Source organism: Lathyrus oleraceus, chromosome 1, assembly GCF_024323335.1.
Source record: "Lathyrus oleraceus cultivar Zhongwan6 chromosome 1, CAAS_Psat_ZW6_1.0, whole genome shotgun sequence".
NCBI lineage: Eukaryota > Viridiplantae > Streptophyta > Magnoliopsida > Fabales > Fabaceae > Lathyrus > Lathyrus oleraceus.
Genome location: NC_066579.1, coordinates 235,168,437 through 235,192,455, shown reverse-complemented (window position 1 = coordinate 235,192,455; position 24,019 = coordinate 235,168,437). Strand labels below are relative to the sequence as shown.

Below are 24,019 nucleotides of genomic sequence, written 5' to 3'. Positions count from 1 at the left end.
ATGCAGACAGGGGCACCTCAGGCCCCTAATGCTCAACCTGGAATGCAATTCTTTCAGCCTGCTACTGCCGCTCAGACGATGCCACTGGGTTTCTCCTACCCGCCAATGTGGTTCAACCCGAATATGCCTGCACCAATCGCCCCCGAAGCCTCTCGACCGGCCAGTCAGATCGCTCCTCCCGCTGTTAATCCGGATAGACCTACGGATTACCAGCTCTTGGACAACAGAATAAGGGCCATTGAGGGCTTCTCTTCTTTCGGCATAGACGCTCGAGACCTCTGCTTGGTCCCGAACGTGGTGTTGCCCCAAAAGTTCAAGGTGCCCGACCACCCCAAGTACAAAGGCCTTAGCTGTCCCCACAGTCATCTCACTATGTACTACAGGAAGATGGCTTCACATATTGATAATGGCAACCTCCTGATTCATTGCTTCCAAGATAGGCTGACTGGGGCTTCATTGGATTGGTACATGAGTTTGGAGCGCTCGAAGATTCGGTCATGGAGGGATCTCTCCGAGGCATTTTTGAAACAGTATAAGTACAACCTTGACATGGCTCCAACAAGGCTTCAGTTACAGAACCAGTCTCAAAGATCTAATGAAACCTTCAAGGAGTATGCTCAACATTGGCACGAAATGGCGTCTAGGGTTCGACCAGCACTATCTGACAACGAGTTGGTCGACATCTTCATGGGTACGCTGCAAGGGTTGTATTTTGAGAAGATGATTGGCAGTTCATCAACAAACTTCGCTAACATGGTTACTATTGGGGAACATGTTGAGAGCGGGCTGAAATTCGGGAAAATAGCAGACACGACCACACCACAGACAATCAACAAGAGACCGCATGGGGGCTTCGCAAAGGAGAAGGAGGGGGAAGCAAACGCTGTGACGGCGAGGGCTCACCCCCGATATCGAGTTCCGACAGCCCCTATGTCATATTATCCATATCCATACGTAGCCGCAGCTCAATACCAACAGCCGTCTTTCCAGTATCAACCGCAGAAAGATAATCAACAATTAACACCCACTCAGAGAAATCCAAACCAACAGTATAATCGAGCACAGAACCGAGGAAACAATTTTGGGAACCGGCCCCAAATTGACAAGATTCTGGTGCCGTACTTCGAATTAATCCCCTATCTAGTTCATGTAGGAGCGATCATACCAAAGGAATTGCCCGCAGCCACTCCTCCATTCCGCGCCAACCACGATCCTAATGCTTCGTGCGCGTATCATGCCGGATTCATAGGGCACTCTACAGAAAATTGTTGGGCACTTAAATGCAAGATTCAAGACTTGATCAACCAGAACATCCTAACCTTCTCCGAAGAAAAACCGAATGTAAAGACAAATCCTTTTCCAAATCATAGTAGCGCGTTAGTCAACGCCGTGATTGAAGAGGTAAATCCCGAAGTCATACTGAAAGTTGAAGAGATGAAGACTCTGATGTCCGTTGTATTACAAAAGCTTGAACAATTTAGGTTTTTAGAAGAGATGCATGATGATTGTACAATATGCGAGTTCGATCCATATATTCGCGAGCAGTTGAGAGGGTGCGTGCAGGCACTAATGGACCAAGGGTTAATACAGTTCTCCAGATCTCAAGCAGCAGAAGAGGTGGAAGTGATTGAACCGATAACAATTGTATATAGGAAGAAGAAGGTTGAAGCTTCTCCCAAGAGGATTCAGCCGATTCATTTCTGTGTTCCAACTCCGTTTCCGTATCAGAATACCAAGGAAGTGCCTTGGAATTATGAGACCATAGTGTATTTGGGAGGGAAAGAAATTTGAATTCCTGATATAGAGATTGTCAACATTGTTGGAGCGGGAGGCATGACTCGAAGTGGCCGTGTATTCGCTCCTAAATACACTCCTAGGGTGTCTCCAGCACCCACAGTTGTTTCGCCTAAAGAGAAGGCAACTCCTACGCCGACTTCACAGGCAGGGGCAACTGTACTCGCCACTCCGACCGTGACGACTGCTCCGATATTGACGAAAGTTATTGACAATGATAAAGTTGCAGAGGTCGAAGCATCCAAGGGGAAAGGGCCGATGGTTGAGAAAGAACAGTCTGATGATCACAAGAAGAGCATCACCTTTGAGGAAAGTCAGGAATTCCTCAAACTGATCAGAAAGAGGGACTTCAAGACTGTTGAACAGTTGAACCAAACGCCTTCCAAAATATCAATTTTGTCTTTGTTGTTGAGTTTTGAGGCTCATCTCAAAGCATTGCTGAAATTTCTAAATACCGCTCACGTGATGCAAGACATCACGGTCGATCAATTTGACGACGTGGTTGCTAACATCACCGTCAGTAGGTATCTGGGATTTAATGAAGCAGAGTTACCTCCTGAGGGAAAGGCCCACAACAAAGCACTACATATTTCGGTCACATGTACTGACTCTCTCTTATCACGAGTCCTTATTGATACTGGATCCTCGCTCAATGTACTGCCAAAATCTACATTAAGCTAGTTATAGTTCAGGGGGCCTGAAATGAGAACCAGTTCATTGATTGTTAGTGTTGGTTCTAAGTGTTGGCAGCAATTTTGGTAAAACAAAGAGAGTTTACAAGATGTTATGTGTGATTTCTTAACATAAGATATCCTATGTATCTGCTGGAGTTCAAGAACATAATCATGAAGGATTGTTTCAGAATGCCATATACAATGCCATGGCTTCTGATATTATGTTCCTGTTGGAGTTGAAATGAAAAACATGATTATGCAGGACTGTATCAGGATGTCATACACGATGTCATGACACCTGATGTCTTTGTGTACCTGCTGGAAGCTATAAAAGGAATTATGGAATTATGCAGGATTTTTCCAAGATGTCAGACCCGATGTCATGACATCCTGTACACAGAACATTCAATATGAATGTCTGGTGTTTTGTGATTGCACAATTAATGGCAATCTATGTATGATTGAAGATCTGATTAGCTGGCGCATTCAATCATGGATTACAACCTGATTTACTTATTTTCCAAGAAGATCTAACCAGCTGTTATGAAAAGATTTAATTGGAAAATAGATTTAGGGTTTTCAAGATGTCAAAGCCCAGCGGAAAGCTTCTATAAAAAAGGACTTAGAAAATCGATTTGACAACACAACCAATACTGAGCGAAATATAGAGAGAGAGCTAGGGTTTGTGTTCTGTTTAGTCGTGAGACTTGTAAGCCATTCAAGTCATCTTTTGATGATTGAATTGGACTGATTTGTGGTTGTAATTTGTCACTCTAAAGCTGTTAAGCAAGAGTGTGTGTCCACTTGACCAAAGATGTGAAGCAAGATCAAGTGTGTGTCTTCTCGATCAAAGCTGTTAAGCAAGATCAAGTATGTGTCTTCTTGATCAAAGCTGTTAAGCAAGATCAAAAGTGTGTCTTCTTGATTGAAACTGTGAAGTAAAATCAAGAGTGTGTTATTGAAAAGTGTTTTCTTTTCTCAAGGGATTGTTGTTTAAGATCACATGTGTGATTGTAGGGAAGTGAGTGGGTTCTCATATCTAAGAGTGCTTAGGTAGAAATTGCACGGGTAGAGATTAGGTGAGAAAGACTGTAACTTGTTGAAGTGTACGGAGAGTCTTTGAGCTGATTCTATTTTAGTGAATTTCCTTCCTGGCTTTGTAGCCCCTAGACATAGGTGAGTTGTACCGAACTGGGTTAACAATTGCTTGTGTCATTTGCTTTACCATTCTGTATCTTTATCCTATTTGTGTTAACAGATATTAGTATCGTGACATTACCTTCGACATCTTATATCTGATACCAGAATTTCAATTGGTACCAGAGCAGGCATCCTGCTCTGGTTCTGGGGGAGATCTAGGGACAATACTTTCTGGTATAATGGAGAGAGATGGAGGATCTGTCCACAGGCCACCAATTTTGTATGGTTCTAACTATGACTATTGGAAACCTCGAATGGTAGCATTTCTAAAAACTCTTGATAATAAGGCTTGGAAAGCTGTGTTAACAGGCTGGGTGCATCCTGTAATTACTAAAGAAGGAGAAGCCACTACTGAGAAGAAGCCTGAAGAACAATGGTCCAAGGAGGAGGATGATCTAGCCCTTGGAAATTCTAAAGCAATGAATTCCATATTTAATGGGGTAGACAAGAATATTTTCAGGTTGGTAAACAATTGTGAATTGGCCAAAGATGCTTGGGACATTCTCAAGACCACTCATGATGGCACCTCTAGGGTAAAGATGTCTAGGCTTCAGCTGCTCACCTCCAAGTTTGTAAACTTAAGGATGAAAGAACATGAAAACATTCATGAATTTCACATGAGTATCCTTGAAATTGCTAATGCCTCAGAAGCCCTGGGAGAGAAAATGACAGATGAAAAACTGGTAAGGAAAATACTCAGGTCACTCCCTAAGAGATTTGCAATGAAGATGACTGCCATAGATAAGTCTCAAGACATTTCCAACATGAGGGTAGATGAGCTAATTGGTTCCCTCCAAACCTTTGAGATGGGCTTGAATGCTGGTTTTGAAAAGAAAACAAAGAGCATAGCCTTTATGTCAAACACAGAAGAGGAAAAGAGTCAGGAGGTTGATGAAGATTTGGTCAATGAAGTAGCAATGCTGGGAAGATAGTTCAATAAACTGTTGAAAAAGATGGATGTAAGATCTAAAGAAAATGTCAAGAATATCTCATCTGACATCAAAAAATCCACAAGCTGAAAGTCAGAAGATAGCACAGCTGGAAAGTGAGAAGGCAGACCATGTGAAAACCATCTCTAAGTTGAAAACTGAAGTCATGTTTCTAAATTCTAAACTAGAAGAGATGACCAAGTATGTAAGGATATTGAGCAATGGATCTGACTCCTTAGACAAGATTCTCCAAACTGGACAAATAACAGGACACAAATTTGGCATTGGGTATAATTACTCAAAGCATGAGAGCAGTTACACTGGTGCCAAACCTCAAGCCAAACCTAAGTGCATCCATAATAAAAGTAAACTTGTGATGTCACATCATATGTCACAACACCAGAGGAGAAAACAACAGAAAGGGAAACACCAAAGATGGAGATGCCATTACTGTGGGAAATTTGGTCATCTGAAGCCTTTCTGCTATAAACTGTATGCTTATCCTAGGCCTGCTCATCATCAGAATCACTATCAATTCAGACCCAAACAACACAGACCTATCATCAAGAAGCAATGGGTCCCTAAGACTAATTTTACAAGTCTGATAGCTCACATTCCCCTCAGAATCTCAGCCAAAGAAGAGTGGTACTTTGAAGTGGATGTTCCAGACACATGACTGGAAACCAAGACCTGCTAACTGATTTGCATCATCATACCATAAGCCATGTAACCTTTGGAGATGGAGCAAAAGGTGAAATCAAGGGAACAAGTAAGCTTGATTGTCATGGAGTTCCTAAACTTGACAAGGTTCTATTAGTTAAGGGCTTGACTGCAAATCTAATAAGCATCAGTCAACTATGTGATCAAGGTCTGGATGTTAACTTCACCAAAACTGAATGTCTAATTTTTAACAAAGATAGTGAAGTGATTATGAAAGGAATCGGGACCAAAGACAACTGCTACATGTGGAGCTCTCAAATGGATTATTCCTTAAAGTATTCCTATGTCAAAGAGGAAGGGATAAAGATGAGTATAGATGCTAGAAGAACTCTCAAGAGTGATGAAAAACAAGTCTGTGAGAAATGTCAGATAAGGATGTCACACCAGAAGATCAGACCTAACCTCACTTTCGTAAGAGAAAAGGTTATGATGGCTCAAACAACTAAGAGGTTAGAACAAATAAGTGGACATGTGACCAGTCAAAGGCAGTCTGAAACTGGAGAGAGCATTGTTGGAACTAGGGCACAAGGGACTATGTGTTTATCTCAAAGCAAAAATGCCAAGAACAATGTGGAGAAGATTGGGATGACACCTGCTCCTACACATGTGAAAGGTGTGTAGCGGTGTATTCGTTACCATTGGAGATATTGACTAAATCCAAGGTAAATCATACAAAGTCGAGTCGCCACTGCACTTCTATTTATCCAAAGGAATGGTTAGAAAGCGAACAAAAACCTAAAAGTTTTACAAACAAAACTAGTAAAAGAAACAGAGATCTGGTAAGGGGGTTGGTTATGAAATGGGAAGGTGTTAGGCACCCAAAACATCCTAGGTACTCCTAGGGAGCCCTTTTCACACTTGTTGCAAAGGTTATTGTTTTGTGAAAATTTTACTTGTGCAAACATGATTGAAGAGATGAGAGAAGAATATACAAGTTTATTTACATTTTGTGTTTGGATGGATAAACCCATTGCCTATGTACCCTCTTATAAAAAGATTAGGATCAAAACCTCGTAGTTCGGGTAAAAAATTTCAAAACAAATGAGTGGATTGATTGGTCCAAAAGCCTTAAGGTCTTTTGTTATCAAAGGGAGAAAACTCAACCTGAAAAACCACAAGTCCACCATGTGAGGATAGCTTCAACATGCTAGTGAGGGGTTAACCCTATAATAAGCATGGAAGACTTATTGTCCATCACTAAGGACATAGGTGAGTATTACATCTACCACAAAGATAACTCAAACCTAATAGCTAAAGGTTATGAAATTTTTTATTAAGAAGTGATCATTGAAACCACAAAAGAATTTGAATGGGTTATATTTACCAATTAGAAGTATATACAAAATGGTCAAAGTTGACTTAAAGATTCAATTCAAAATGAGTGTTATGAAAAGAAAGTTTGAAAATCAAAAGCATAAGGCTTAGGTTTCTACTGTTGAAAACAAAGTCAAATGTTTGCACAAAAAGATTTTGGCTTGGGTTAGGGTGGAGAAATGAAGAGGAAGGTTAAGAAATAAAACCACACTAGGATTTCCTCTCTTGAGATCATATAGATGATCCAAGTAAGTTCCCATCCTTTGGAATAAGCAAGCACAAAGCATAAGCAATCACACAAGTCTCAAAGAGATCCTCAATGTATCTTGTAACTTCCACATGGATGAACATGATAATGATCTTCAAATTAAGCTCAAAGGGAAAACTCCTAGTTCAAGAGCACACACATTAAAAGTTCACAAGCAAACAATCATCACACACTATATACATACAAAAGGCTCAAACAATGGGTGGTCTTTAGTCAAGAGGGGTCATGTCAACCTCGACAAACAAGCCAAACTGTAATGGGTAATCAAATGCTCTTAACCACTAACATTGAGAGTTAGGGTGAAGCTGATCAAAAATGGAAATGAGGATGAGACCTCATGCTCTTAACCCTGGCCTAGGTGAGCTCATGACAAAGAAAGCGCGGGGATCCAGAAAGTGGGATCCTGTTCCACTTGACAGACACTGGACAAAGATCTTGGGTACATGTTCAGAAGCATCAACATGTAGTGCGAGCATAAAGAACGACTCACTGAATAACGGGGGATTGGCTACTAATCCCTTTTATCCGTCAATTGCCTCAACTCTTGGAGGTCTTATCAAGTAGCACATGCCTCATCTTGGAGGTCTTTGGCACAATGGTAAACAAACACAAATAGAGCCTCTGAAGGAGGACTTGCCAGCAAAATGCCTGCCAAAAAGGTGACAGGACTTCCAGACTACATGAAGTAAGAAGATAACTACCTAAGTGGTGTATCAACCACAATCCAAAGCTTAAGCAAAAGCAAAAGCAAGCAAGCAACTAAGGTACCTGTACAAAAGCTAAACAGTTAATATTTCAGTCAGAAAACCAACAGACAAACAGTGGAACCATTCACAGTTACACAACTCAATGGACAATGCTCAAGCACTCAAATGAACTCATGATCTCAAGCACATCACTTAAAATCCTACAAAACAAACAAAAGTTAGAACTCAAATCATTTGCATCTCACAAAGTGAGAACAAATCAACCATCAATGCTAAATGTCCAAACCTGAAACACAAAGCACAATTAGTTTATGCACAAAACACTAGTACAAAGACTAAGTTCAAAACCAAACCAAATGATCAAAACAGAACTCAATCTTCCACATAATGCACATTCAAACATGTCACAAAATGTCCTCAAAAGGACCAGCATCAATTCAATAAGCAAATGCCTCAAATGGCCTATGCTATGCAATGATCACAAAATGTGCACAAAGTGAACTTCCAATTTAGAAAATTCACATCAAAACAGAAATGCATGCAATGACTTTGAAATATTTCATACAAGCTCCTCGTGTCATGAACAATCATTATGCAAAAGATCAAATCCATAAAGGTTCAAATGATAGGTAAACAAAAATGCACAAATCCAATGTCAAAAATGTGACACAAATTATCACATACATCTCTATGTGTCAAAAACAATGGTAGCATATGAGAAAAATTCCAAACCAGTGATCAAGAATTCATATCATGTATGAATATTAAGCACACAAAAAATTGGATCAAGAAGCTCAACATGGAGAATTTCATAAAGCATTGAACACAACATATCAATTTGGCATAGCATAGATTCAAAAATTCACACATCACAAACCAGACATCAACAATTCACAAAATTAATACCATAACAAACTAGACATTCATACAAAACTAGGAAAAAAATTGGACTTAAATTGGATCATTTTTCTATTTTTTATGAATTTTCTAATATGAGCAAAATAAATGGAAATACATGGAAAATATGGAGGGAAACAATTATTTGAATAAAATCAGAATAAACCACAGCCGTCTGATCTTGGAGCGTGCATAAATCAAAGGTCCACATTCAAATATCAAAACACACCGTTTCATTAAACATGGTGGCATGCTCAGTCACTACACACATCAGTATTCAACGGTACGCATGGCATGGTCAAACAAATGGTATCCAATCAAACTGCTATGCTAGCGCACACATGGAGGCCACACAAGCAAAATGAAATGATGTGTTTCATTAAAACACATCATCAGCACACTCAGCAGGTCAAATAACGTATGGCAAGGTCAAACGAATATCAGCCAAACAAACTTACACGCAAGGCAACACATGGAGCCTCATCAGCAAACACGTAGGATAAACCCTAGCAAAACCAGACGCCGGAGCTGTAGCTCCGGTCGTCTTCCCCGGCCAACTCCGGCGGACTCACGACCAATTTTTTTTTCCAGAAACGCACAAAACATACACCATTCGAATCATCTTGCAATGCTGAATCCAAATATGCAATCAATTTAACCTAATTCATCCTATATTTTCCAGATCGAAGCAAAACATTATTGAGATCAAAACTTCCAGTCAACCATACAACCTCAATACTCAACCATTTTAATTCTAAACACATGCACATACTCCACGAAGCAAGATCTATACATCTATGTACAGAAAATAGCAAAAGGAGAGGATGAATTTTTCATCACCTGGAAATGCAGGTTGCTGTTCACGCGTGCTCAAGCTCTCAAAAGCTCCAGATCCACTCCTTTGACCTTGCCTTGAAGCTTTGTGCAAAGAGAATCAGTTGAAAACACTTGAATCTTCCTCAATTTCAACCTTCCATTAACATGAGAGTGCATACGAACTGCTCAAATTCTGGCTCAATTGCAACAAACAATGGTTGATTCTTGCTCAGAATTGCATGAGGATCAAGAATCTACAAAAATATTTGGTGTTTGTGTGAAGAAATTGAAGAATCTAAGAGAGATAAAAATGGAGGGAGTTTTGAAATTTCAGATCTGAATTGGTTCTATTATGGTTGTTAGGATTAGGGTTTGGTATTTATATGCCCTGCTAATGATGCTGCTAATCACACTTTACATTGGTTAATCAAGATTAAGGAGATATGAAGTGATTTGCAAAAATGCAAATGAAGCTACCAAGGCCATGATGCACGTGCAAATCCTCATGCAAGGCTTGGAATTCACTTAAAATCAACCAAGGATCATCATGGAATTGTTGTTTTGCTTGTATCATAAGCCAAATTTGAATTGTGGAAATTCCCTCCAAAATGATCACATGAGAAATGATGAGCATACACACTTTTCCCATGCATGGCAAAGGCTATTTTGAGATGTTTTGATCAAGAGAAACATTTTGCAAAAAGAATGGACCAAATTGGAGCTTTGTATCAAAAGTTAGGCCATTTTGAATTTCCATGTACACCTTGTGATCAAATGACCATAACTTCTCAACCATTCATCATATGGACATGAATTAGGACTTTTTGGAAAGGGGAGACAAAGATTTACAACTTTCATGTTCACCAAAAATCCATTTGAAACTTCTTTGATGTTGACAAGTTAAGTTGAATGTGGACCAAAAACTTGCCAAATTTGGAAACTTTAAATTACAGGTCATTTTCCATTTTTAGTAACTTTTGCCATGACCTTTGAATCTTCAAGATGGATGTTTAGAATGATGAATAGGCCTTATTTGAACATGATTGAGGAGCCTCCACTCATTTCCCCGCCTCATAGCCCTCAATTGACTGCACAGTTGACTTTTGGTCCTCATATGACCCTGAAATGCTTTGATGAACTTGAGCCTTTATCACTTGATGAAATTGCTCCAAAATGGAACCCTAGCTCCTGTAAGCTCCTTGTAATAAGCATGTGGTCCTCATCTCAAGAAAATACCTCATCTCTTGCACAAAGGATCTTCTTGAAGCTCTTGACCAGGTGATTGCTTGAGCTACAAACAAAAGATGAAAATGACATATTTTTGTGCTTTTGGTTAGTGAATAAAATAAGAAAAGTAATGATATTCAATTTAAGCACACCTGGTGATCTCAAACCACTCACAGGAGATCCCTACCCAAAGGGAAAGGGAGCCAAGATGCTCAATGATCCTTGAGGCTATGCAATGCAATGTTATGATGCCATGAGGGATCTTAGGGACAAAATTGGGGTCTTACAGATGCCACTATTTAAGGTCATTCTAGCCGGAGAAGTGAAGGTTAAAATCTTCGTCTCGACGAGGTAGAATGGGCTTGAATAATAACAAAGAGACAAATTTTGGTCCCTAAGAGACCTCATAATGCAGATGTATGTATGCAAAACACACAAGCTCTGTGGGGATATATGTTCACAAAGAAGAAAAGAAATCCGGAGAAATTGACAATCCATAGGAGTTATCCACTCCATGGGGATAGAGACTCTACCGGGGACTCTATGGGGATAGAAAAGGAATGCGTGAGCAGGGCACGACTCAAAACTTGGGAGTAAAGGACTGAAACCGCGTGAGCAGGTCACGACTTGACACCGGGGAAAAGAGTTTCCAAAGGGAATAAATCCATTGGAAAGACTCGAGCTGACTCAAAAATGCATGTGTCAGGGAATATGCCAACACATCAAAACTATCCACAATGGATACTTCGGATAAAAATCCGGACTCAGGCTGGGGAAAGATTTGAACAAAACATCATTGCCGGGGAAAATGCATGTATTGGGGAATACGCCAACACAACAAAACTATCCACAATGGATACTTCAAATAAAAATCCAGACAAAACAATCCACTAAGGGACTTCGCTGGGAATGTCTTAAAAAAGACTCTCCTGGGGAAGCAGCGGGATGAGGTGTTACCGGTTACTGGGTAACAAGCTCAATGAGACAATGTCATCTGATCACCGATATAAGGGTGAGAGAACATTCATAGCATAAAGCTAACAGAAAACAAAATGCCTACCTCCTATATTTTGTCGCAACAACAACGACGACTCGTCATCCGTACTACACACATTCCAGCAAATCTAGAATCATGGCCGAATACAAAGCCGACAACGCTGTTGTTCGTGAATCCCTTGCCCAAGTGCAAGGAGAGATGAACTTGTTCAGGGATAATATGGAGACCATCCTCGAGATCCTCCAGTCTCAGAGGAACCCCGCCTCTGCCGCTGCCAACGTCACCTGCATTGTTGGGGTGGCCATTCCTGATACCGCTGCGGGCACTACCGTCGACCCTCCTACGGAAAATGTGGTGCCTAACTTTGGGAACCGTCAGGTGGTCCCCACGGAGCCTGCTAGGCTCGCTGCTACCTACCCGTGGGGAATTCCCCCACACCTTGCTGCTAGCCTCGCTAGTGGGGGAGCTTTCTTCCCTCACTCGACTCTTGCTGCTGCTGATGGAAACGCTGGTTTCCCTTGGGTTCTCCCCACTCTCCAAACTACCCTGGTCATTGTTGTTGATCCGGATGACAACTAGGGTCATGTCCCTGACGACCTCCATAATGATGAAGAGGACTACCGAGGCCCTTGCCTCCACTTTCAACTTCCCAGTCAGACTGCTCAAGCTGCAAGCATCGGTCAGGTCCCGACCGTCCCTTTTGGCTACCCAGGGGCAAACTCTGTGCCCATGATGTTGAACCCTGCATCCCAGTACATGCAGACAGGGGCACCTCAGGCCCATAATGTTCAACCTGGAATGCAATTCTTTCAGCCTGCTACTGCCGCTCAGACGATGCCACCGGGTTTCTCCTACCCGTCAATGTGGTTCAACCCGAATATGCCTGCACCAATCGCCCCCAAAGCCTCTCGACCGGCCAGTCAGATCGCTCCTCCCGCTGTTAATCCGGATAGACCTACGGATTACCAGCTCTTGGACGACAGAATAAGGGCCATTGAGGGCTTCTCTTCTTTCGGCATAGACACTCGAGACCTCTGCTTGGTCCCGAACGTGGTGTTGCCCCAAAAGTTCAAGGTGCCCGACCTCCCCAAGTACAAAGGCCTTAGCTATCCCCACAGTCATCTCACTATGTACTACAGGAAGATGGCTTCACACATTGATAATGGCAACCTCCTGATTCATTGCTTCCAAGATAGGCTGATTAGGGCTTCATTGGATTGGTACATGAGTTTGGAGCGCTCGAAGATCCGGTCATAGAGGGATCTCTCCGAGGCATTTTTGAAACAGTATAAGTACAACCTTGACATGGCTCCAACAAGGCTTCACTTACAGAACCAGTCTCAAAGATCTAATGAAACCTTCAAGGAGTATGCTCAACATTGGCACGAAATGGCGTCTAGGGTTCGACCAGCACTATCTGACAACGAGTTGGTCGACATCTTCATGGGTACGCTGCAAGGGTTGTATTTTGAGAAGATGATTGGAAGTTCATCAATAAACTTCACTAACATGGTTACTATTGGGGAACATGTTGAGAGCGGGCTGAAATTCGGGAAAATAGCAGACACGATCACACCGCAGACAATCAACAAGAGATCGCATGGGGGCTTTGCAAAAGAGAAGGAGGGGGAAGCAAACGCTGTGACGGCGAGGGCTTGCCCCCGATATCGAGTTCCGACAGACCCTATGCCGTATTATCCATATCCATACGTTGCCGCAGCTCAATACCAACAGCCGCCTTTCCAGTATCAACCGCAGAAAGATAATCAACAATCAACACCCACTCAGAGAAATCCAAACCAACAGTATAATCGAGCACAGAACCGAGGAAACAATTTTGGGAACCGGCCCCAAATTGACAAGATTTTGGTGCCGTACTTCAAATTAATCCCGTATCTAGTTCATGTAGGAGCGATCATACCAAAGGAATTGCCCGCAGCCACTCCTCCATTCCGCGCCAACCACGATCCTAATGCTTCGTGCGCGTATCATGCCGGATTCATAGGGCACTCTATAGAAAATTGTTGGGCACTTAAATGCAAGATTCAAGACTTGATCAACCAGAACATCCTTACCTTCTCCGAAGAAAAACCGAATGTAAAGACAAATCCTTTTCCAAATCATAGTAGCGCGTTAGTCAACGTCGTGATTGAAGAGGTAAATGCCGAAGTCATACTGAAAGTTGAAGAGGCGAAGACTCTGATGTCCGTTGTATTACAAAAGCTTGAACAGTTTGGGTTTTTAGAAGAGGTGCATGATGATTGTACAATATGCAAGTTCGATCCAGATATTTGCGAGCAGTTGAGAGGGTGCGTGCAGGCACTAATGGACCAAGGGTTAATACAGTTCTCCATATCTCAAGTAGCAGAAGAGGTGGCAGTGATTGAACCAATAACAATTGTATATAGGAAGAAGAAGGTTGAAGTTTCTCCCAAGAGGATTCAGTCGATTCATTTCCGTGTTCCAACTCCGTTTCCGTATCAGAATACCAAGGAAGTGCCTTGGAATTATGAGACCACAGTGTATTTGGGAGGGAAAGAAATCTGAATTCCTGATATAGAGATTGTCAACATCGTTGGAGCGGGAGGCATGACTCGAAGTGGCCGTGTATTCGCTCCTAAATACACTCCTAGGGTGTCTCCAGCACCCACAGTTGTCTCGCCTAAAGAGAAGGCAACTCCTACGCCGACTTCGCAGGCAGGGGCAACTGTACTCGCCACTCCGACCGTGACGACTGCTCCGATATTGACGAAAGTTATTGACAATGATAAAGTTGCAGAGGTCGAAGCATCCAAGGGGAAAGGGACGATGGTTGAGAAAGAACAGTCTGATGATCACAAGAAGAGCATCACCTTTGAGGAAAGTCAGGAATTCCTCAAACTGATCAGAAAGAGGGACTTCAAGACTGTTGAACAGTTGAACCAAACGCCTTCCAAAATATCAATTTTGTCTTTGTTGTTGAGTTTTGAGGCTCATCTCAAAGCGTTGCTGAAATTTCTAAATACCGCTCACGTGATGCAAGACATCACGGTCGATCAATTTGACGACGTGGTTGCTAACATCACCGTCAGTAGGTATCTGGGATTTAATGAAGCAGAGTTACCTCCTGAGGGAAAGGCCCACAACAAAGAACTACATATTTCGGTCACATGTACTAACTCTCTCTTATCACGAGTCCTTGTTGATACTGGATCCTCGCTCAATGTACTGCCAAAATCTACATTAAGCCAGTTATAGTTCAGGGGGCCTGAAATGAGAACCAGTTCATTAATTGTTAGTGTTGGTTCTAAGTGTTGGCAACAATTTTGGTAAAACAAAGAGAGTTTACAAGATGTTATGTGTGATTTCTTAACATAAGATATCCTATGTACCTGCTGGAGTTCAAGAACATAATCATGAAGGATTGTTTCAGAATTCCATATACAATGCCATGGCTTCTGATATTATGTTCCTGCTGGAGTTGAAATGAAAAAGATGATTATGCAGGACTGTATCAGGATGTCATACACGATGTCATGACACCTGATGTCTTTGTGTACCTGCTGGAAGCTATAAAAGGAATTATGGAATTATGCAGGATTTTTCCAGGATGTCAGACCCGATGTCATGACATCATGTACACAGATCATTCAGTATGAATGTCTGGTGTTTTGTGATTGCACAATTAATGGCAATCTATGTATGATTGAAGATCTGATTAGATGGCGCATTCAATCATGGATTACAACCTGATTTACTTATTTTCCAAGAAGATCTAACCAGCTGTTATGAAAAGATTTAATTGGAAAATAGATTTAGGGTTTTCAAGATGTCAAAGCCCAGCTGAAAGCTTCTATAAAAAGGGACTTAGAAAACCGGTTTGACAACACAACCAATACTGAGCGAAATATAGAGAGATAGCTAGGGTTTGTGTTTTGTTTAGTCGTGAGACTTGTAAGCCATTCAAGTCATCTTTTGATGATTGAATTGGACTAATTTGTGGTTGTAATTTGTCACTCTAAAGTTGTTAAGAAAGAGTGTGTGTCCACTTGATCAAAGATGTGAAGCAAGATCAAATGTGTGTCTTCTTGATCAAAGTTGTTAAGCAAGAGCAAGTATGTGTCTTCTTGATCAAAGCTGTTAAGCAAGATCAAGAGTGTGCCTTCTTGATTGAAACTGTGAAGTAAAATCAAGAGTGTGTTATTGAAAAGTGTTTTCTTTTCTCAAGGGATTGTTGTTTAAGATCACAGGTGTGATTGTAGGGAAGTGAGTGGGTTCTCATATCTAAGAGTGCTTAGGTAGAAATTGCACGGGTAGAGATTAGGTGAGAAAGACTGTAACTTGTTGAAGTGTACGGAGAGTCTTTGAACTGATTCTATTTTAGTGAATTTCCTTCCTGGCTTGGTAGCCACCAGACATAGGTGAGTTGCACCGAACTGGGTTAACAATTGCTTGTGTCATTTGCTTTACCATTCTGTATCTTTATCTTATTTGTGTTAACAGATATTAGTGTTGTGACATTACCTTCGACATCTTATATCTGATACCAGAATTTCAATTGGTATCAGAGCAGGCATCCTGCTCTGGTTTTGGGTGAGATCTAGGGACAATACTTTCTGGTACAATGGAGAGAGATGAAGGATCTGTCCACAGGCAACCAATTTTGGATGGTTCTAACTATGACTATTGGAAACCTCGAATGGTAGCATTTCTAAAAACTCTTGATAATAAGGCTTGGAAAGCTGTGTTAACAGGCTGGGTGCATCCTGTAATTACTAAAGAAGGAGAAGCCACTACTGAGAAGAAGCCTGAAGAATAATGGTCCAAGGAGGAGGATGATCTAGCTCTTGGAAATTCTAAAGCATTGAATTCCATATTTAATGGGGTAGACAAGAATATTTTCAGGTTGGTAAACAACTGTGAATTGGCCAAAGATGTTTGGGACATTCTCAAGACCACTCATGAAGGCACCTCTAGGGTAAAGATGTCTAGGCTTCAGCTGCTCACCTCCAAGTTTGTAAACTTAAGGATGAAAGAAGATGAAAACATTCATGAATTTCACATGAGTATCCATGAAATTGCTAATGCCTCAGGAGCCCTGGGAGAGAAAATGACAGATGAAAAACTGGTAAGGAAAATACTCAGGTCACTCCCTAAGAGATTTGCAATGAAGATGACTGCCATAGAAGAGTCTCAAGACATTTCCAACATGAGGGTAGATGAGCTAATTGGTTCCACCCAAACCTTTGAGATGGGATTGAATGCTGGTTTTGAAAAGAAAACAAAGAGCATGGCCTTTATGTCAAACACAGAAGAGGAAAAGAGTCAGGAGGTTGATGAAGATTTGGTCAATGAAGTAGCAATGCTGGGAAGACAATTCAATAAACTGTTGAAAAAGATGGATGTAAGATCTAAGGAAAATGTCAAGAACATCTCATCTGACATCAGAAAATCCACAAGCTGAAAGTCAGAAGATAGCACAGCTGGAAAGTGAGAAGGCAGACCATGTGAAAACCATCTCTAAGTTGAAAACTGAAGTCATGTTTCTAAATTCTAAACTAGAAGAGATGACCAAGTATGTAAGGATGTTAAGCAATGGATCTGACTCCTAAGACAAGATTCTCCAAACTGGACAAATAATAGGACACAAATTTGGCATTGGGTATAATGACTCAAAGCCTGAGAGCAGTTACACTGGTGCCAAACCTCAAGTCAAACCTAAGTGCATCCATAATAAAAGTAAACTTGTGATGTCACATCATATGTCACAACACCAGAGGAGAAAACAGTAGAAAGGGAAACACCAAAGACGGAGATGCCATTACTGTGGGAAATTTGGTCATCTGAAGCCTTTCTGCTATAAACTGTATGGTTATCCTAGGTCTGGTCATCATCAGAATCACTGTCAATTCAGACCCAAACAACACAGGCCTATCATCAAGAAGCAATGGGTCCCTAAGACTAATGTTACAAGTCTGATAGCTCACATTCCCCTCAGAATCTCAGCCAAAGAAGAGTGGTACTTTGAAGTGGATGTTCCAGACACATGACTGGAAACCAGGACCTGCTAACTGATCTGCATCATCATACCATAAGCCATGTAACCTTTGGAGATGGAGCAAAAGATGAAATCAAGGGAACAGGTAAGCTTGATTGTCTTGGAGTTCCTAAACTTGACAAGGTTCTACTAGTTAAGGGCTTGACTGCAAATCTAATAAGCATCAGTCAACTATGTGATCAAGGTCTGGATGTTAACTTCACGAAAACTGAATGTCTAATTTTTAACAAAGATAGTGAAGTGATTATGAAAGGAATCAGGACCAAAGACAACTGCTACATGTGGAGCTCTCAAATGGATTATTCCTTAAAGTATTCCTATGTCAAAGAGGAAGGGATAAAGATGAGTATAGATGCTAGAAGAACTCTCAAGAGTGATGAAAAACAAGTCTGTGAGAAATGTCAGATAAGGATGTCACACCAGAAGCTCAGACCTAACATCACTTTCGTAAGAGAAAAGGTTATGATGGCTCAAATAACTGAGAGGTTAGAACAAATAAGTGGACATGTGACCAGTTAAAGGCAGTCTGAAACTGGAGAGAGCATTGTTGGAACTAGGCCACAAGGGACTATGTGTTTATCTCAAAGCAAAAATGCCAAGAACAATGTGGAGAAGATTGGGATGACACCTGCTCCTACACATGTGAAAGGTGTATAGCGGTGTATTCGTTACCATTGGAGATATTGACTAAATCCAAGGTAAATCATACAAAGTCGAGTCGCCACCGCACTTCTATTTATCCAAAGGAATGGTTAGAAAGCGAACAAAACTAGTAAAAGAAACAGAGATCTGGGTAAGGGGGTTGGTTATGCAATGGGAAGGTGTTAGGCACCCAAAACATCCTAGGTACTCCTAGGGAGCCCTTTTCACACTTGTTGTAAAGGTTATTGTTTTGTGAAAATTTTACTTGTGCAAACATGATTGAAGAGATGAGAGAAGAATATACAAGTTTATTTACATTTTGTGTTTGGATGGATAAACCCATTGCTTACGTACCCTCTTATAAAAAGATTAGGATCAAAACCTCATAGTTCGGGTAAAGAATTTCAAAACAAATGAGTGGATTGATTGGTCCAAAAGCCTTAAGGTCTTTTGTTATCAAAGGGAGAAAACTCAACCTGAAAAACCACAAGTCCACCATTTGAGGATAGCTTCAACATGCTAGTGAGGGGTTAACCCTATAATAAGCATGGAAGACTTATTGTCCATCACTAAGGACATAGGTGAGTATTACATCTACCACAAAGATAACTCAAACCTAATAGCTAAAGGTTATGAAAAATTTGATTAAGAAGTGATCATTGAAACCACAAAAGAATTTGAATGGGTTATATTTACCAATTAGAAGTATATACAAAATGGTCAAAGTTGACTTAAAGATTCAATTCAAAATGAGTGTTATGAAAAGAAAGTTTGAAAATCAAAAGCATAAGGCTTAGGTTTCTACTGTTGAAAACAAAGTCAAATGTTTGCACAAAAAGATTTTGGCTTGGGTTAGGGTGGAGAAATGAAGAGGAAGGTTAAGAAATAAAACCACACTAGGAGTTCCTCTCTTGAGATCATATAGATGATCCAAGTAAGTTCCCATCCTTTGGAATAAGCAAGCACAAAGCATAAGCAATCACACAAGTCTCAAAGAGATCCTCAATGTATCTTATAACTTCCACATGGATGAACATGATAATGATCTTCAAATTAAGCTCAAAGGGAAAACTCCTAGTTCAAGAGCACACACATCAAAAGTTCACAAGCAAAAAATCATCACACACTATATACATACAAAAGGCTCAAACAATGGGTGGGCTTTAGTCAAGAGGGGTCATGTCAACCTCGACAAACAAGCCAAACTGTAATGGGTAATCAAATGCACATAGGGTGTTTTGACCAACATTTGAGAGGGGGCATGTTAACCTAATTCATCCTATATTTTCCAGATCGAAGCAAAACATTATTGAGATCAAAACTTCCAGTCAATCATACAACCTCAATACTCAACCATTTTAAATTCTAAACACATGCACATACTCCACGAAGCAAGATCTATACATCTATGTACATAAAATAGCAAAAGGAGAGGATGGATTTTTCATCACTTGGAAATGCAGGTTGCTGTTCACGCGTGCTCAAGCTCTCAAAAGCTCCAGATCTACTCCTTTGACCTTGCCTTGAAGCTTTGTGCAAAGAGAATCAGTTGAAAACACTTGAATCTTCCTCAATTTCAACCTTCCATTAACATAAGAGTGCACACGAACTGCTCAAATCCTGGCTCAATTGCAACAAACAATGGTTGATTCTTGCTCAGAATTGCATGAGGATCAAGAATCTACAAAAATATTTGGTGTTTGTGTGAAGAAATTGAAGAATCGAAGAGAGAGAAAAATGGAGGGAGTTTTGAAATTTCAGATCTGAATTGGTTCTGTTATGGTTGTTAGGATTAAGGTTTGGTATTTATATGCCCTGCTAATGATGCTGCTAATCACACTTTACATTGGTTAATCAAGATTAAGGAGATATGAAGTGATTTGCAAAAATGCAAATGAAGCTACCGAGGCCATGATGCATGTGCAAATCCTCATGCAAGGCTTGGAATTCACTTAAAATCAACCAAGGATCATCATGGAATTGTTGTTTTGCTTGTATCATAAGCCAAATTTGAATTGTGGAAATTCCCTCCAAAATGATCACATGAGAAATGATGAGCATACACACTTTTCCCATGCATGGCAAAGGCTATTTTGAGATGTTTTGATCAAGAGAAACATTTTGCAAAAAGAATGGACCAAATTGGAGCTTTGTATCAAAAGTTAGGCCATTTTGAATTTCCATGTACACCTTGTGATTAAATGACCATAACTTCTCAACCATTCATCATATGGACATGAATTAGGACTTTTTGGAAAGGGGAGACAAATATCTACAACTTTCATGTTCACCAAAAATCCATTTGAAACTTCTTTGATGTTGACAAGTCAAGTTGAATGTGGACCAAAAACTTGCCAAATTAGGAAACTTTGAATTACAGGTCATTTTCCATTTTTAGTAACTTTTGCCATGACCTTTGAATCTTCAAGATGGATGTTTAGAATGATGAATAGGCATTATTTGAACATGATTGAGGTGCCTCCACTCATTTCCCCACCTCATAGCCCTCAATTGACTGCACAGTTGACTTTTGGTCCTCAGATGACCTTGAAATGCTTTGATGAACTTGAGCCTTTATCACTTGATGAAATTGCTCCAAAATGGAACCCTAGCTCCTGTAAGCTCCTTGTAATAAGCATGTGGTCCTCATCTCAAGAAAATACCTCATCTCTTGCACAAAGGATCTTCTTGAAGCTCTTGACCAGGTGATTGCTTGAGCTACAAACAAAAGATGAAAATGACATATTTTTGTGCTTTTGGTTAGTGAATAAAACAAGAAAAGCAATGATATACAATTTAAGCATGCCTGGTGATCTCAAACCACTCACAGAAGATCCCTACCCAAAGGGAAAGGGAGCCAAGATGCTCAATGATCCTTGAGGCTATGCAATGCAATGTTATGATGCCATGAGGGATCTTAGGGACAAAATTGGGGTCTTACAAGGTGAAAATGGTGTTCACAATGGAAGCAGTTGGTCTCAATTGGGTTGGATGAAACTACTGATGGTTGTATATAATGTCACACACGATGTCATGACATCGTATTGTGACAACCTTGTAGCACCTCAAATTTGCACCTCCCATTTTGTACATATATTTTCATGTTAGGTCATTAACATTACATTGTCCACTGCATAGCATTGCATTGTCCATTTGCCCAAGTGCAAGTCATCAGTCAAGGCTGGTCAGGAGATCTAGTCAAGCAAGCAAGCAAGTGCATTCTCTATTGAGGCAAAGCTCTAGGGTTGATTCAACAAGTTCATATGACCTAGGGATCATTTTGAAGTGGTTTGGCCAAAGGTTGGATGCTCAGAAGTCATCAGTCATTGCACAATCCATCTGAAACCCTAGAAAGTCAACTGTGGTCAACTGTGCATGAATCATGGATTTGAAGGTGAGAGATGGTTAGGAAGGCCTCATTCATGTCCATACAAGTCTCATTTGACATGTCAAAGATCAACATTGAAGAATTTGAGGTAAGATGAAAAGTTTCCAAAAATAGTAAGTGACCTGTAATGTTAAACTGCCAAAAATGGAAAGGTTTTCTCCTCAAATTTACATGTCCAAGAAAGCTTCAAATGGAATTTTGCCCAACATGAAAGTTGAAGATCTTGCTCTCACCTTTCTAAAAAGTCCAAGAACATGAATTTCTCATGTGTGGTTGAGAAATTATGGATTGATCTTTGTCAAGAAATTTTGAACTTCAAACTTGGATAACTTTCACACCACAAGGCCAAATGGAGTGGGGTTTTTTGCTACAATCTCCTTTTAACATGAGCTATCATAATCATGCATTTCCATTCATCAAAAATCATCACAAAAATATTGCATTTTCCACTTGATTTGAATTTGAATTTTGGAGGGAAAAAAGTCAATTTGAAAACTAAGCATTTTCCATGCATTCCAACATTGGCATTTGGCTCCAAATGATATTTTGAGGTGAATTGAGCCAAGAAACGTGCACTGTAGTAATCACTCCATGCACATAGGGTGTTTTGACCAACATTTGCATAACACTTCATTTCAACTAATTACTTTGGTTTTGGCTAATTGAGATTAGAAAGATCATTAGGGCATGGTATATAAGGCTAATGCTAACTGAATTCATGATTAACATTCATTCATCTCAGATCTAGATCGAAATTTGCAAATTCTCTCAACTTTTTCTTTCCATTATTCTGTGAATTTTTCCATAGAACTTGCGTTGTTCTTCACTGATCCAGCATCTACAAGCATTATTGGACTTTCTGCAAGCAAGGATTCATCAATTTCGAGCAGAACTTGGAACTGTTGCATCAAGCTTCCATTAATGGCAGTTGCGAATTTGAGCATCATCAAAGACAATTGAGCTACAATCCATCATCCATTCATCTACTGGAGCATTGAAGAGGATCTGTTTCAACCTTACACGTCCTGAAAACCTCAAATCCAAACCTGCACTTCAAACCAGGTCAGAATTCGATACTCTTGATTCATATAATTGTGATGTGCATTTTGTAGATCTTGCATCCATAAGTACTCTGAGCTTTGTACTTTTGATTTTCGTTGAGAAACAAGAAAGATATGCTGAACTTAAGATTGATTGTTGAAACTTATCTTGCTCGATCTGGATTTGTTAGCACGAATTAGGTTAAATCAATGCTAGATTATTGATGTGCATTAGAGGACGAATGCAATGATGTATTGTTTGTGCGTTTTGGTGATAGTTTGTTCTTGAGCCTGGAAATGATGAAGAACGTGTATGAATGTCACATGAACCCTAATATTTTGTTTCCAGAAGCGTGTAGATCCATGTCCTCGCTTATTTGCATGTTTTTTGTGTTTCTGGACCATGCAACCAATAGCAGCGCGCCACCTCCTTTAATGAAACGGTGAGTTTCATTAGGCGCGCGCTTGGATTCAAATCTCTCCTCAATTCGATACTGAGCGAGAGCATTTTCATAGTTGGCTTGGCATTTTTCTTCACACATGCTTCTCATGATCACATGCCTTTCCATCACTTTTTTTCAATTTTTCTCTTTATTAGAAAATTCATATCTCTCAAAGTATTTGTCCAATTCACGTGAGATTTTTTGTGCCATGATCCTTGCCATGTCTACTATTTTTTGATGATTTTTGCAAAAATTGTGCATGCTTGGATTTTTAGTTTGGCTAGGGAATGTTCACATGTGTTCTTCCATGTACCTTGCTTGCTATTTTGGTTGTGAAATGTTGATGGTTAGTCCAATGGAGCTGAAATTTTATATGTGTAAACTAGACACCTTTAGGAACATTTTGGTATAGAGTTTGTGATTTTTTCATTTCTGGTTTGTGAGATATGATATGATCATTGGAGGTGTGACAATTTGTGTCACACCATTTCTTGTCCAATTTGCTGATTTTATTTACCATGCCAAATAAGTTTCAAATAATCTGAATTTTTGCATGTTGAATCTTCTAGATGTTAGGATTGAATATGAATTTTTGTAGAATTTTTTAGTGCATTTCCAATTTGTTTGAGAATTTCTTTTCTGTTTGACCAATTGTGGACTTTTTTGTGAATCATGATCTTATATGATTTGTGAAATTCTTGTTGTTTATTGGATGGACCTGAAATTTTGCACATGTATCCTAGACACCTTGAAGTTTGCCATGGCTTTGGTTTGATGTCCATATCATGTTTGGATTTTGTTTTATGCTTGCTTGAAGTTGATGTATGATTTGGTGCCTTGTATGAGCTTGTTTTGCCTTGCTTTGACTTATGGATTTTATTTGACTTGCCTACCCTTATCCAAATGACTTGAAATTTGGTGTGATG

General features: G+C 40.2%; 2 protein-coding genes across 2 annotated transcripts; both read left to right on the top strand.

Annotated features, from left to right (window-relative positions):
- Nucleotides 1–1,791, top strand: LOC127101356 (uncharacterized). The gene has a single exon (XM_051038745.1). It carries the CDS (start codon nt 1–3, stop codon nt 1,789–1,791), a length of 1,791 nt encoding a protein of 596 aa, XP_050894702.1.
- An 11,057-nt stretch (nt 1,792–12,848) lies between these two features.
- Nucleotides 12,849–14,090, top strand: LOC127101344 (uncharacterized). Its single transcript, XM_051038738.1, has one exon. It carries the CDS (start codon nt 12,849–12,851, stop codon nt 14,088–14,090), a length of 1,242 nt encoding a protein of 413 aa, XP_050894695.1.
- The last annotated feature ends 9,929 nt before the right edge of the window (nt 14,091–24,019 follow it).

Excerpts from the sequence above, each read along its gene's own strand:
- LOC127101356 (XM_051038745.1), top strand. The coding sequence starts at position 1 with ATGCAGACAGGGGCACCTCAGGCCCCTAATGCTCAACCTGGAATGCAA.
- LOC127101344 (XM_051038738.1), top strand. The coding sequence starts at position 12,849 with ATGGCTCCAACAAGGCTTCACTTACAGAACCAGTCTCAAAGATCTAAT.